General features: G+C 37.3%; 1 protein-coding gene across 1 annotated transcript in view; it reads right to left on the bottom strand.

The window, feature by feature from the left end:
- ENOX1 (ecto-NOX disulfide-thiol exchanger 1) overlaps nt 1-16,652 on the bottom strand; it is a 126,561-nt gene that overhangs the window by 42,429 nt on the left and 67,480 nt on the right. Inside the window, exon 8 of the mRNA XM_026054748.1 lies at nt 3,781-3,965. Coding sequence (XP_025910533.1) covers nt 3,781-3,965 — 185 coding nt within the window. The remainder of the gene's footprint in view (nt 1-3,780; nt 3,966-16,652) is intronic.

Below are 16,652 nucleotides of genomic sequence, written 5' to 3'. Positions count from 1 at the left end.
TAGAGATCCATGCTAAAGGAGCCAGAATATTTGCAGGACCTGAGCTATGCTCTGTAGACTTAGGACTAACTTGAGCCTTAAAACATTGCATTGGTGGTTGTGCTATGGAGATGGTTCATGAATGACCCTGGATACTCAGTAAAAATGTAAAACTTTCACAGACTAGCATGAATGAGTGCCATCTTCTGTGTGGCTGAGATTTTTCAAAGGCTTGTAACTTTGCCGATTTAAGGCACATTTTTGAAAGGATGTGGAAACCACATCACTGACTCAATACTGACTGACTGTGAAATTCTGAGTCCTTGTTTCAAAGCATAAAGGTGGTAAGTGCATTTCCTCAAGAATTTTTTTTACTGGACAAGAAAGAAGGAAAATATAGTTCTCCTGTCTTGTTCTTGAACTGGCTGAAATGTTTTGTTGAGAATTTTTCAGAAGAATTCTGCTTGCTACTCCACATGGAATAAGTTAATGCAAATGGTTAAAATTTGGAGAAGTTATATATCCACTGAAAACCGAGTCTTATAACGGCGAGCATTAAGCAACAATRCTAGATGATATTTTCTGTATTACCTATAGTCATTTATCTGGTAAAACATTTCAGAAAGGGAGACTAAATTTAAAAACTTCATACAGCTGTGTTGTGAAGTGTTGTAAAAACAGTTACAACAAAAACATCCTTCCTTGTGATCACAGACTTTCTTACAGAATACCAAACACTACTGAAAAACAAAGCCGTTCAAAAAGTGATCTGCTTGGTATGTGTGTTCTCATATAGAAATAAATTGAAGGCAATACCACCTGTGCAGCAGTGGCAAGTTAATTCAATTTCCATCTCAAATTCAGGTAAAGTGTATCTCATTTGTTACCATGGATACAAGACATTCTTTCCATTTGTTTGAGATCTCACAGTGGGTATGAAATTAAACTGTGACACAATTTTATGGAGGAAGTTGACTCAAAACCCCATAAGTTCAATGTCATTAGTCCAAGGGATTTTCATTTTTAGACACAATAAATAGCATATTGCTACTACCGCCCATATGATATACTTCATAAGCAAATATTATGTAATTTCGCTGATGCTACTTTGGAGCAGTAGGAGTGATGGAAGAGAAAATAAACAATCGTTTCATCAGTCCTCCAAATGTGGGAAAGAATCCTGAAAAATGGCCAGATGATGGAAGTACATTAAAAATACATTGATGTTGTGTTATTTCCTACTGTTTGGCACCAAATATGTTTACAAAAATTCTTTTGATTCAGAAAATGGATCAATTTTTCTCAGATAAATCTGCTTTTCAGACTGAAGCTCAAATCAATTGTTCTCTAGTTTTCAAAGTTAGAAGAAGGGGAAGTTTATGAAAGAGCAGGGGAGAATGGAGAAGAAGAAAGGAGAATACAGTTTTTAATGCTGATGTTCTTCAGCATTAGGCTTCAGGAATTCAGTGGTATTCAGTTTACCTTGTCTGAAATTAATTTGAATATATACAAAAGGATAAAAGGGAATACAGGTCTTCTTGTTAAATTATTACCACTCAAGTTCTGGGTATTTGTTTAATATTTCATAGAGAGACTGATTTCCATAGATGCTGAGCACCTGCTATACTGGTGGATTTCAGCTGAAGCTGTCAGCTCTTAGCATTTACAAAATCAAGCTGAGATAAAATAGTCTACCTAAATCAAAGGTTTATTTCTAAATATTCATGGATGAACTGCATGAAAAGCAAAAAGGTCATGGGATGTCATGATTATGGCTAATAATTGAAATCCAAAGCTGTGACAGTAATCATGCAGCTGCTTAATTCACTGATAATGTCCCATCAAATATTCTGAACTCCACCTCCTGTGCTTCTGTGTTGCTGCCCTCCTCAGCATATTGTCAGACTGGATTATCTACAGTGTCTTCTCCAGCTCCTTGGGCCATCTCTAATTATATTCCATTGAGAKATAGGTTTGACCCTAAGATGGCAAACTAGAAAAATTCAGAACCCACAGCAAAATCACCATGCACATAAAAAAATCTCAGAAGAATAGGGTCTGCAGTGTCGATGGCTCAGCTGAATGGAGAGATAAGTAAATAATTTATTCTGTGCTATTGGCTTACAATATTAACGTTCGCTTGAAGTTACAATAGCAATCTATTTATATTCTACAGACTTGATTATCCTTCATCCAGACCTTAGGTAGAAAACTAATAATGCAAAATGAGAATAAGTGCTCTAGCATTTTGGTTTAGTAGTATTTTTGCCCAGTTTTTGCTATTTTTAAAGGAGAATTAGCACCAGGCTGAAATTTGGCAAATTTTTATATATGTGGGTAAATATAATGAAGCCAGTGATATTTAAGTATTCATTTATATAAGGATAAGACTATCAATAGAACTCAAGTGTATCTCTCAAAGTACACTGAAACCTTAAGAATTTCTGATTAATGACTTTATTCTTGAGTTCAGAAACAATTTTACCCCATGAATGATCAATGGCTTATTTTCTCTTTCAAATATTTTGTTGAGAATGACTCCACTATACCATAAACCATCTTAATTTGTTAAAATTCTGTGAGCTTAGATTGGGCTTAGATGTTCATAAGACATGCGTGGAACTGACTAAGCACATCTTCAGCACTGTTATTAGGTGTTGAGCAGGATTTTCAGATTTGTTGGATTTCCGGTACTGTGATGGGAATACAATCGTTAATCCAGCCAGGCAGTTTGTACAGAAATGACTGTTTCCTGGCCATGGAGCTTTGAGTTGTAAAAATAATTTAGTATAATCTGGGATAGGGTATGACTTGTCCCCTTCTGGAATCTAACCAACCAGGAGGGATACAGAAGCATACGTGTTCCTTTTGGGCATACACGAAGGAGGCAAAGTTAATCTTTGCAATGACATACTTGAGAGATCAGTTCTAGATAAGAGTTCAACCCAGTAGCATGGTGAATCACTGCCCTTGTGATCTGTTATGTAGTAGCTGAATATATGTGCTGGGACAAGAAAGAAGTTAATACACGCATATGTTAAATGAAAGGTGTTTATGTGTTAATAGATACCTCAGACAAAGCAGGGGGAACAGTCTGGACATGCTTGCCAAGGCCTGCCTTGCTCAGTGTCAGGAGCACACTGACAAACAAGGGAACATGCATATGACAAACTGAGCACCCACTGTAGGGACACATTGCAGCTTCTGGCTGACTGGAATCAGAGAAAAAGCGTTGTTGCTGCACTGCACCATTTAAAGCATCGCCTGAATGTAAATGTGACATCCATGGGTCAGGATCAATAATACAAGCTTGGAAGATAACACTGATGTTGCTATCTACTTGCAAGTAAGCAGGCAGACAGACTGGACCAGCTGAAGATGTCCGAGTCATCCTCAAACAAGAGTCAGCAGAATAAAAGACAATGCAGAGAAGTGGAGATGCATCTAAAGATGCAGATGAATGTTATGCTACCCTGGAAAAACTTTCTTGAACTTTTGAGCAGATTTAGTGCCAGCTGGGCTCAGTAAGTGAGGAGTGAAATAGGGGAAATGGTTCATTCCCAAGCAGAACATACATAAGTAGTTTCCTTGAAGAACTGATGGGTTTACAGTTTATGGATTCCTAAAATGACTCAATTCCTCATCCCCATTCCCCCACCTAAAATCAGTAAGATTTTGACTCTGAAAAGAAATCAGGATCGGGCCCTTCATGACTCATAAATAGTCCTGCGCACAGCACAATTTCATGGTAACACTCGCCTAAAAAAAAAGACGACCCTTGCTATTCTTCCATAGCAATACCTGCTGCATGCCTTGCATTGTCTGCTGTAGGAACTGCAGCTGCTGGTCCTTTGTAAGGCTTTCTTCTGTTCGAAAGAGCTGTCCCTTCTCTTGTTTCAGAAGCTCCACTTCATTTCTGTAGGCATCCAGCTGCCATCGAAGACTATCATTCTCTTCCTTAAGCGCATAAGCTTGGGCGGCTAGAGCTAAGAGAAAACGAAAATGCAAAGAAATCAGTAAAATGGATTGTTTTCTTACAAATAATGCAGAGGACATTGTCAGGGGAAATGACAAAACAGCTGAAAGCCAGTGAGACATTTCAGAGCAGAGGCAAGATCTAGCAGAGCTGAAAACAATTAGGTTCTGGCAAAGACCGTCACTGGGAAGTTATTTCCTGAGGTAGAAGGAACCATAAAGTGATGCTGGATAATTCAAACACTACTTGCAATCCGGCTGCTAAATTCAGACTTATATTTTCAGAAGAAACTGACATGCAGTCAAGGAAAAGCACCCATCGACTTTCAAACTTTTTCCAGTGATGTTATAGGATCTGATAAAATCATTTAATATATATATGACTGTAGCAGCCAGATGTTCCAATTAGATCTGCACTAAGGAATTTTGACTATGTAAAGTTCTCTGGATTTAATCCCATGAGAGGGAAAACAGAGAAATTCCTCTCCAATCTCCCTATGAATTATGTTGTAGCAATAGTTATGAGGAATCATTTAGACAGAAAAAATGATGTAATAGAGCAAAATTATATAAAATGCAAATGCTCAAAAAAAGTGTTGGCACTACAAGAACATTACTACATTAAAGACATTGAAAGACACTTAAGTCGTTTCCTTAGGAAGCTCCATTTGGCCCCTTTTCAATTTAGTATGGCATTTTTATTATCATAACTGATAGCAGGTGTTTGTGAAGAAATCGATTAGTATGCAGGGATGGAAATTACATTTGCCAAATGACTTGCACAGTCTGCAATATAAGCTGAAATTTGTGTAGCAAAAGGCAGAAGGCTATAAAGCATGTACTAGGAACATTATTTAAATAAATTATCTGAACATAAATACATATAGGGAAGTGTGGCATTCATTATTTTAGGGATGTGGTTATTCATCCTRCAGAAGAATTCACTCTTGGTGGTATTTATACTTGGCAGCATCAGCGGTCATTTGGCATAGCAAACTATGATACTATACTATTTTCCTTCTTGGAACCTGATAACACAACACTATTACAGAGCAGCTGTAATTAAAAAACAACAATCTATCATTGCCAATTCTGTCAGCATTTGGTAACTGAACCACATAACTGATTTACATTCCTGATTAAATGATTTCAGGCTTGATATTGCAGAATTCTTTCTTGCCTACCTACAACAGCAATATGGTTAAACTCCAAATTATACAAAACTGTATATTAACTCCACTTAATGTTAGGCCTCTCTTGACTAGACCTTCCACAGATAGAGCCCCCTGTTTCCTGGGATAACATGATTCAACATTTGTATGAAACTGTATTGTCATTTAGATAGAATGTCATAGCATTTCATCACTGATAAAAATATTTTAACTCTGGAAGGACAATCTTTTTCTGGAATAATTTTTACTATTTTGAAAATAAAAAAAAAATGCATTATCTGAAATAAGGTACAGTTAGCTACTATTCAAATACACACTTTGACTGGTCATTGAATCTAATTTGGGTATTTTACAGCATCGCCCTTGAAGATTTAGCAACAGTTACTGTATTGTTACATCAAATTAAATTGTTCTGAAAAGCATGTAATCATCCTTCCATGACAAAATTTGCCCTCAAGAAATTGTAATGATGAGCCCAATGGGCAAATAAGAGGATGAAAAAATTTTTTTTCTCTTTTTTTGCAAGAGCCAACAAGCTATGCTAAAAAAAAGAAGCCAAGCAAATAAAAACCTCAGTCTAACAAGAACCCAAGTCAAAAATTTGCTCTTTGAATTCAAAGATAGATTTGAACAAAAATTCTAAACATTACGCTATGGGTCCTCTTTGGAGTGTCAACAGGTAAAAAACTGTACAAAATGACACATTCACTTGTATCCTCTTCCTCCAACCAATCAGACTCTTCCCCAATTAAAAAAAAATATTATGCAATACTCAATTCCAGCCAGAAACTGTGTATCCTTCTGCTCTCTGAGGGCATCAAGGAAGACAAACATGGAAGTATTCATGTTTTAACAGTGTCTTGGGAGCAATAACTCATCTGTCGTACATCACTCAATCTAGATCTGAAAAAACTTCTGAATGCTGGTGTAGAGATGAAGAGAGTAAGGCCTATGTACTTGCTAATCACTGTCTCAACTGAAAGGGGGGCAGTTAGGACCTAGATTCAGCTGAGGTTCAGGCTGCTTTATCTGGAAAAGCTGCTGTGGAATATTTTCTTGGTCACACCATGGTCCAGTTGGAGAATTCCTTCTCCTCTTTTCCTCCTGGGTAATTCAAGCTACTGAGTGGAACTGGGGACAGGATGGGGAGTTTACTAAAGGGGCAGCAAATTAGGGGAAATAGAAAGGGCTACTTCAGTAAGTACAAGCAACCTATAGGTGATGGACCTTTTTGGCTTTTAAAAATAATTAATCCAAAAGGAACAAATCACATTCCATATAAACAGTGAAGAAAACAACACATTTCTCTTTTAGAAACATAATACAGCTCTTTACTGCTAAAAGAAGTTTTTTTTTCAGTTGTGCCTCTGAATACCATTGCTTTATTTTATTTCTTTAACATGTAGTATTCAAACCTATATGACAATAATTACATTCCAGTATTACCAAGAAGTCCCAAACAATGACGGGTGCTCCATTATTGCAGACTGTAGACCCCAAAAGACAAAGGCAGTGCTTGAAAGAGGTTGCAATCTACTTTGAGGCAAAATGGAAATATCCCAGACAACATGAAGTATGGGAGTGAGAATACAGCAGAGATAAGTTTGTGACATTAGGTCACACCCAGAGGTGTCCAAATTCATATTAGTATTGTTATACACTCTGGTGATCTGTCTAGCCATTCATGGTGAGAAACTAAAGACAGAGACCATGGTAGAAATATGTCCTTAAATAAGGAGAATGCAACACACATAGCAGCAGTGTAATAGAATACTGAACTGTCACAAGCTTTCATATGAACTAATTACAGATAGGAGTCCCCAAACTATATGGAGTTCATTTACATAGTTCTTTTGCTATATAATTTAAAACTACAAATAGGGGGTGCCTAATATGTGAGGTCAGAGTGGTAACCAAAGAAGTCATGAAATGGAGAATAAGCCAAATAAATACATCTGGTGGACCTTGGGCTCCATTTCTTTTGGCACTGGCTAACTAACTGTTTTAAACAAAATCAAAACATTCTTTGTGTTGACATAAACTAACCATAATTTTATGATATTTATATTTTAGTAAATTAAAATTAAAATTATCCTGGGTTCAGAGCAATGTCTCTTTTGAGTCCAGACAAAACAGTTTATTTAAATTTTATACATATGGAAAGGATTTTCATTGAATACTAAATTAAAATTGAAAGAGACTTTTCGGGAACAGGAAATCCGCATTTTAAAAAGTAAACATCATTTTCAAATTTTACATTAATTTTTTTTCCTCATTGATAAAGCTGATGAATGTATTTTTTGCTAAAAAAATGTTTCAGCCCYGTAACTTTACTCAGCTCATCTCAATCCAGCTTCTTATGCCATTTTAAAATCAGTAGTTCAGATACTCATCTACAGAATCCCTCTGTGAAACATGCAAAAAAGCTTCTTCGGGTAAAGACAATGAAAGTTGAGAGCATTTACAGAAGAACTCTATTCAAGGAAACTAAATCAAAAGAAACCTCTGACAAGAATTCCAAATAACTGCCTGTGCTGCAAATGGAAAAGAATATTTGTACCTAAACACACACTGCTGGCAACCTGCCCAATACGCACTTTACAGCATTTACACCGAGGGATGCAAAGTGATACCTTTGCCAGTCTATCCTAAGGGAAGCAGGTGGAGGAAGATTAGACATATACAGACAGGGCAAACTGGCTCACTGGTTTTGAGGACATCTAAAAGGTTAGTGGGATTTGCTTGTGTCGAGGCAGAAGAGCTAGGTACAATTTGGGGAGAAACTCAGTGGCGAACACAAACTCCATCTGGTGGATCCAGGTCAGGATCTAGGTTAGACCCAAAGCAGTAGGACACTGATCAGAAATCCACTAAAGTCTAAGGGTATAGTTATTGGCTCAGAGGAGACAAACAATGACTTTGCCTTTCTAGGGCATCTCTCTCAGATAATGTGATAATGTGCTTTATTAATGAGTACTGCTGATTTGTGCCTGTTATTTTGAGCTGGTACTCTGTGATTACATTTAACCTAATATATAATAATGCCCCCTGGAGCCAATGTGCAGTAAGTCTTAGCAGGCAGTACAGCATAACTGTAACATTTATGACTCATGCCATGTGATGGCAGCCTAGAAATAAAGTGAATGTCCCAAATTTCTGAATTTAGCTATTTATTGGAGAATTTAGAGGGAATTCAAAAATTTTAGCTAGTTCTGTTAGTGCACACCTGGGCTGTACATTTCTTAATTAGGTGATGTCCTAATAACATCACAGTTAACACTAATGACAAACTAATAATTCGCATACTGGCAACATTTCTAGTTGAAATGCATAGGCAGTACCTTATTAGTCTGCAGCAATCTGGAAATACTATTGGAAAAACAAGTGAGCAAGCAATAGCAACGACAATAGAAATCCCTCCTGTAAATTCAAGAGCTCAAATTTCCCTTTTGTCCTACTAGCAGAAATTTTTCTACAGGTTTTGGGGTTTTTTTTTGGTAGACCTGACACTCAACTAAATCATGTAACTGACAACTTCTGTGATTATTTGTCTGTCTTCAGACTTTTGGTCTAAGYTCTTTAGCTTTCTCAAGGCTTTTGAACTTTGCATTGAGTGTATTGAAACAGTGAGGTGGATAAAAACAGATGAAGAACATATTCCCAAACTGCACTGCCATTGGAGTTCTATTAATGCCATTATCCTAATTTTCTGACTTGAAAATTTTAAAGTTTAAAATGGTATAATGTGCCTTTAATAACAACAACAAGAAAAGCTGTCAAAATGATGGCTGTTATTATGGTAATTTTCTGCCTGCATCACTTCCATTGCAGAACATTTACAATGTCAAAAAAACTTGCAAGACACAGCTACTTCTCCAAAGAACTTTCAGCCTGAGGGACTGGAAAAATGTGAGAGGACGTAAATAAGGACACAAAGTTCACCAATATAAAGACAAACAATAAAAGTTGTCCTTAACCTCTATCTAGTTTGCTGTTTTTTCAAGTAGGAGAACTGTCAAGCAATGCAACCAAGAGAAAATCTAGGGACTGATAGAGACAAGGTGTCACAACAGAGGTGTGGTGGAGGAAAAGTGAAAAAGTAAGTAATGGGACCAGCTTCATATTGAATGCGAACAGGCGAAAGGAAGCACTGGTGTGAGAAACGACACGTGGTGTGCATGCTGGCATGTGCCAGAGGGAGGGAGAAGACTAGGGCTGCCCCGGAGGAGAAAACTTTCAGAGTTTCATAAACTAAAAGAAATCACTGGAACCTCATTCATTTTTGACCCATAAGGCTTTACTTAGGAAAGGTTGGGTCCGTCGAGCATCTGTGAGGCAGCATGGCCATGATTACAGACAGAAAGCTTGATGGCTTCTGAGGTGGAAGGACACAGCTGAGCAGCTGGAGAAGCTTTAATTGACACATCCATCACAAATCATCAAAGCCGACCTTCTCTACTCTCCACTAGTTACCAGCTCATTGCTGAATGAAGTTTCAGGACCTTATTACTAACTACCCAGATATAAACCCACCTGTCTCAGAGCTGACTTTCTTAAACTGTACTATAAAAACTGAGCTCTGAGTAGAAGTTTTAGTTATACATGCTCTGTGCATGGTTCAAAGCAAATTTTGGCAGTATCTCCAAGAAGCATTCTGGAAGAGTAACACTAAGCTACATCTTGGTCRCTTCGAGGCATCTTTTCAGCCAAGTTTTATAACAATGTCAGGTTCTTGAGCCCTCTGATATTTACAGTGGCTGTGATCCATTTCCTTGCATTCTTGGATGAGGCTTTTTTTCTTTTTTTTTCTAAGGACAATTACTAATTATTTGATCAGCAGCATAAATAGGGCTCAGGTGTCAGTGATGGGAGCTTGATATTAGCAGATAAAAGCAACGTTATTCCTACACTGCATTTTTGAATAAATGCCTCTTCCATTGTTCTCCCTTGTTTCCACAAAAATAGATTATGTCACTTTGCTTTTTAAAAAATTCCTTTGGTTAAAGCTTGAAAACAGCTAACTAACTAGCCTGAATAAACTCTGAAAACAGAATTAGAATGGTATAAAAATAAATAATTTGGGGCAATTACAAGCTAGCCTCGCCATGAATATTCCTTTTTCTTTCTCCCTTCAGACATAATGTAACCAAACAATGAAACAATTTCCACATTTTTTTCTAATGTTAGGCACACTTCATTTGAACGTCTCAGTACCTGCAAATTTAAACTCTAAGGGGACTAATTATCCTATATGTGGAAGGGTTATTGCCATTAATGTTAGTGGGAGTTAGGGCCTGCACACTGGGAGGGAGATTTACTCTATCACAAAGCCTCCTTTTCTCAGGTGCAGTTGCTTCAAAGTCCTTTCCTCACCACGCTGCCTACATTCAATGCAGAGAAGCTCATTATACAAGTTACATTCATGATGATACCAGATGTTCAAATTGAATACTCATGAGAATTATTTTCAGGCTTCCTATTCACATAAAACTTGCTAGCGAACAATTAGTAAATGGTAAGATGCTGCCAAAAAAAGAAAAAAAAGAAAAAAAAAAAGAAAAGTTCCACCATCATTTAACTGCAGTTTTATCTATCCCACCCAATACAGACTGATGCAACATTTGAGAAACCACAGCACTTGTCTGAGAAGAGATTGTTCCTGATTAACTTAATCTTCCTGATTAACAGACTTCGGCAATAGCATTGTCCTTTTCTAGGTTTACTACACATGTGACTCACCAGTAATTTATGAAGACTCATTATTTCTTGTGTAATGAAGCATATCTCTTTGCAAATAATAAAGAAGATGTAGGGAAAAAGAGGGCAGATTATGGCCCAACTGGGCCTAATAAAAACTCTGGCAAAAAGTTGCAAGCAAATGCTGGTTCAGCAGTGGACTAAAAATGTCCCTAGAGAGCAGTGCTGCCAGCTCTTGTGATGTTATGATGAGTCTAACCATACCTGATTTTTTATTTAAATCCCCAGAGAGATCATTATCTGAAAAACTTAGCTTTAAGTTTCAGGACTAGTGGCTTCCAAATTTTTTAGACTGTGGATCAGTACTGGCTCTCTGTGTTTCTCCATGCTCTTACAAACTCGGACTTTTAATTAAAAACTCTAAAGAGGGATGTTAATCTCACTGTTTTAGCCTGTTCCAGGAAGCCGCTGCAGACTACTTGCTACAGTCTTACAAATTGTCAGTGGCTCAGGAGCACGCTTTAGGATCATTGATGTAGCCCTCATGGCTGCAGAAAAAACGCTGAATCAGTGAACTAAGTTTTTCCAAAGGGCTCTGAAGACAGAAGGTTAATATCTCACTTTAGATCTATCTTTCTATCCCTTTCTTCATACCTTCCTGTCTTTTTCTTCTGCAGAGTGACTACATTTAGACCACCTTCTTCAGCTCAAAATGCACCAGCCCATCTCTTGGTTCATTTGTAATTCCCAATTGTCTAACATTTTCAGATGTCTCTCTCTTCCCTCACTCATACTTATTTTGTAGTACATTCTCCAATCCCCTCTTATCCCACTTCTGTCCCAGGTAAATTACAGTATAAAGTGTTTTGGACTTTTCCTGTCACATCACATTACTGAAATGCATATTTAGAATTTGGAAGAGAGCACCTTGTTACAACAATATCAAAGCCTGTCACAGTTTAGGTCTATTTTACTTGACAGCATTTCTTTGGAGAACTGGATCTACATAGCTTGTAAGTGATATTTTGACAGTCACTAATTAATCTGCCCTGTTGAGACCAGTTTCTTCAGGTTGCCTCTTTCAAGCAAAGGGCCCTTATTTCCTCTCCTTTGTGGGTTGTATTTCCTCTATTGCCACCCATGATGTGTGCCAAGGCCAAAGGATTTGGCTCGTGCATAAGGGGAGATAGGATGGGAAATGGTTGCCTCTGCACAGAGGACTGCTGTGGTGGACTGTGAGTCGGGTTGGTTGTTGCCTTGCCTTTCCTGCTTGGTTCTCTTGGACTAGAGGCATAGGAAGCCAGCTATCACAAGCAAATGTAGAGGTATATGTAACTTTGATCAAAAATAGTAGCAGTTTTCAGATATTTTCAAAATTCAGTAAAAAATAGCTCCTTCTCCCCACTGCTCATTAAAGTATTTGATTTTGGTTTGTGATGAGGTGAATTTTTCACATACTTATGCTTTATGTTTACCAATAACTGCTTCAAAAATTGCTACCTCAGTTAAGTGTAATTAATCAAGGACTGAATCTCTTTTAGTAGCTCTGCCTTCTTTCTAATTGAGAAATAGAACCATTAAGCCAAATTTACAGGGCCTGTGCTTTAAAGATGCCAGCAAAGGAGTCACTTTTTCCTCTAATCGATGTTTTTCAAGAAATGGCTGTATTCCTGTAGCACTGAAAATCAACAGAGGACATTTGAGTCTCAAGAGGGAAGGAATATGTTCACTCAAGTAAGAAAAACACTGGTTACTGAGAAGATGCCAAGCGGCACTGATGACCTTCTCCCACATCAATAAGGAAAAATTCTGCTTGTTTTAATGGTGCCTTGTAACTGAAGATATGGATTTTGAAGTCCATGTAACACAAGACATGCTGGTGAATGCTCAGTCTTTCATATATGGTAGACATAATCTTATGGATATTAGTTGTATGGATTATATGTATGTGTATGCACACATGATACACAGATCACGTAGGATATTCAACCTTTATTGTATATAGCTAAATCTCTGTATAGCTAGGCTACTGACAGTTATCTCTTAGGAGTAAAAGTAATTGCTATAATTTTATTCAGACTTAAACAATAGGCACTGGCCTGTCTTAGATGACTGTGGTGTTTTGAATTGCTCTAATTTATAATGGACAAATCCTGTTCATAAATATAATGTGTTTTCTATAAATGTGAGGACAAGCAACATTTTTACAAAATTCTTCTGCACCTCAAATACCTGACAAATTTATCCAGCTTTCCCTCTGACCATGTGCTGGATTGGAGTGCTGAGCTATTTTTTATTTTAAAACTGTGCATGATACTAAAATACTTCCTCAGTTACTTTGGTTTTAGATGAAAATTAATCTCTTAAATAAGGAAATACATTTTTACCCCTTTGGAAAGCATTAGCAGATAACCACATGCAGCTTGGTACTTCTTGGCTGTCGTGTTCAGAGACAGTAATTATTGAGCCATTTATTCATTTGTAAATGGGGGAGTATTTCCACTAAAGATATCCAGAAGAGCTGTATCTGAAAGCCAAAGCCTCCTTTCTTCCCCTCCATCCTGCCTTTTTCATCTTCAGTATCTCCGAACAGAGACCACTGTGCTTCTCCACAATTTAGTGTTTAGCAGGTTTTCTTCTCAGCTACTGAAAAATAAAATGCAGTGCAGACTCGCAGATGGTAGGGTTTTACAGAGATTGGTAATACCTCCTGTCCTTTCAGAAACAGAATTTACTGAAATTTGCAAGTGTGTAGCTTCGAAGAGATAACTGCAGAATACTCCTGGTACCAGACTTTCTGGGTAGGCCACTCTGAGGACTTTGCATCTGTGGGTGTTGAGCAGAAGGTGAGTGCAAACACTCTCAGCAGCAGGCAGCAGCTTGCAGGATCAAGGTCTAGCAGCACAGGCCTCTCAAAACCAATCAATAGAACATGATGATGCAGACACCTATCGATAATAGGACAAAATGAGGAGAGCTATTGGTTTTTATCATGTTCCTCCTGAACTGTGGAAAGAGCTTACTTGTCTCCAGAGCTCAGAGCAATTTGAGAGAGAAGACTGTCTATATGTGATACATGACAAAGAAACAATGACGAAAATGATGTTGTGGACTGGTAACCACCTAAATCTCTTGAGAGAGATCTCCTTCAGTTGACACATAAGGTGGACATTTGGCAATCATAGAAGCAGTTCAACAGTCACTGGGATATAGAAGTTGCTGTAAAGACATGTGTGGCACAGTTCCTAAACCTGAGTAACAACTTGTTATGCATCCAGCACATGGAGAGCTCAATAAATAAATGAAAAGATAATCAGCTATTTGCCCACTGAAAAGTAAAAATAAAGTAGCAGTTCAAACTCTGAATTTCAAAAAACATCTTTCTTTTTTAACACAGAAGAAACATCTTTTCCTCTTTTGCAGTTTTATGTACTGGTGTTCAAGGAGTCACATGTTTGAATTAGTGGAGAAGTGAAATAAATTGGTATTTTTGGTATTGTGTCTGGTTCTTCAGTCTGTCATTTCACATCTAAAATGGCTTTTCTTGTTTTCTTTTCCTTCTGCCATGAATCTGAAACCAAATAAAACTAAAAGAAAGTCACTCACCTCCAAACAGCATTGAATCCACTTGGCTCTTGACTTCATAAACAAAATACATCGATCTCAAAAACACTACCTTATGGATATGTGAGTTTAGTAGAAGCTGATTTTCTTGTGATAGTCTTTAATCCAAGAATAAAGATCAGAAAATCATGAAATTCCTCTGAACCTAAGCTGTATTCATCAAAGTAAAACAATCAGTAGTAGCATTGGGAATTTCCATGGCCATCCAACTTCAAGCACTAGCTCTTCTGGGTGGGTTTTTAGCTCCTGAGAGGCAGGGACATCACAGACTACCAGTCTGCTGGACCCGAGGGGACTGAGATCCTGCAGGCTCGAAGAGGAAACTTTTAATTACTTTGGAAATCTTGTCCAGGCTTGCACATCTCATGAGATAATAATGCTCGCAAAAAATGTAGTTCTGAGTTTAGAACCTTGTATTGACATTGGAAAAGATTCTGCTTTCTGATTGTTACCTTCTCTGGCAACTTAGCAATGGCTGATGTTTCATGGATTTTAGAGTGGATAAGAGGGTGCCTAAATCTTACCCTGAAGCAGTGTCTGCAAACTTCTCTAATGTGCTGGAGTGAAAAGAGGTCCTAAAAACAACAGGGCAGGAACTGCAGCATAATTAAGAAAACCCATATCCAAGAGCTTATTTCAAACAAAAATAAAAATAAGCTTTCATAGTAGACCACTAGCAGAGTTTAGACTGAGAGCCAAATGAAGCCACTTTTGAAGGAATCTTTCCTTATGACCTGTTCAGAATCAACCATCTTCACTATTATAAACATAGCTCATTCTCTTGAAGGCTAAACACAAGAGTAAGACAGAGCATAAAAGCTTAGTATTGGAGAGGGCACTATAAGGAAGGTCACTTTATAGAAAGCATGAAGTGTAATTTGGAGAAGGATGCTAATACCATCTATACCAGATTGTGAGGAAGCTGAAAACAGCATATGTTCTAATATTGTCTTTTATTGATTTTGCTGCCAACGTCCCACTTCAACAATGTTACAGCCGCACTTCAAGATTCTTAATGGAGGGGGATGGAGAAAATCAATATACAGAGCTTGCTTCTGCTCCAATTGAAGCCAATGTGAGTTTTATTATTAACTGCAGTGAGCGCAGGACAAGGTTCAGACTGTTTGGGGGGGTTGTGTTTGTTTTTTCCTTTTCTTTTTATATAACCTTCTATGGGGCAACATGTACTGTTATTCTATGTTTTAGAGAAGTTCCATTTAAATAGGGCAAATTCTCTATCAAACTGCAACTCAGTGCATTCAGAAATGATTCCCTGCTTTATGAAACCTAATGAAAAATTATAGCCTGTATCCTGATCTGGGAAACTTATAATAAAAGATATAGGATTTGAAATAAATTCTGATAACAAAATCATTTATTTCTTAAAAAATATTTTCATTCGGATATGAAGCAAATAAAAACAGTTTAGCTTGTCACTGACTTGTAAAATGCTACTTTCAATGTGCATTGTTTGCTGTATTACAAATAGAAGGGATGCACTCAAACTTCTTTTCACTACTGTTTTAATACTATTTACCCCAAATGAAATATGCTAAAATTATCTCCAAAAATTATAACAATCATCTTCATTCCAACAACATGCTGTTAATTTTGTTCTAGCATGAATGCAAAACATATTTTAAAGTGCTGTCAAAATGAGATACTAAGAATGTCAATAAAATGACACTAAAATAAATGTAAATTTAGATTGCTGTCACAAGTGGCTGCTTGGTTTTGTGAAGATGTTAGGTTGCTATAGCATTTTCCATAGCAACTTTGCATATTATTACATAAATAATCCCTCAGTGTCCTTAAAGCTTACTAAAAACAGGATTAAATTTAGTCTCATATGTAATGATCCTGTATAAAACCATATCAATATGAAATACCCAGAAAACATAATAAAATGTAATCTAGATAATAGTGTTTCTGGCAGTTGAAAGGCATCAAAACACAACAGACTTGTTTTGTAGTTAACGGAACATCCTCCTAAAACCCATACTAGGTAAGTCTCTTTGAAGTGTCTATTTCCTTAAAAAAATGGAAAGTTTGGTTGTTAACCCTTTAACTGCTGTGTCCTACAGGATGAGCATAGACCCTCCTCCCAAAGCTGAAGTGTTGTTAATGAAGCAAAGGATCTAACCCAGTACCTGGGCAGGTCTTGGGCTGTCTTTACCCCCCAGARAAGAAAAACTTGGCAGCTAC

The sequence above is a fragment of the Apteryx rowi genome, unplaced genomic scaffold, assembly GCF_003343035.1.
Source record: "Apteryx rowi isolate R43461 unplaced genomic scaffold, aptRow1 scaffold_966, whole genome shotgun sequence".
Lineage (NCBI taxonomy): Eukaryota > Metazoa > Chordata > Aves > Apterygiformes > Apterygidae > Apteryx > Apteryx rowi.
The sequence above is the reverse complement of the archived record's forward strand: the minus strand, read 5'-3'. Positions and strand labels throughout refer to the sequence as shown.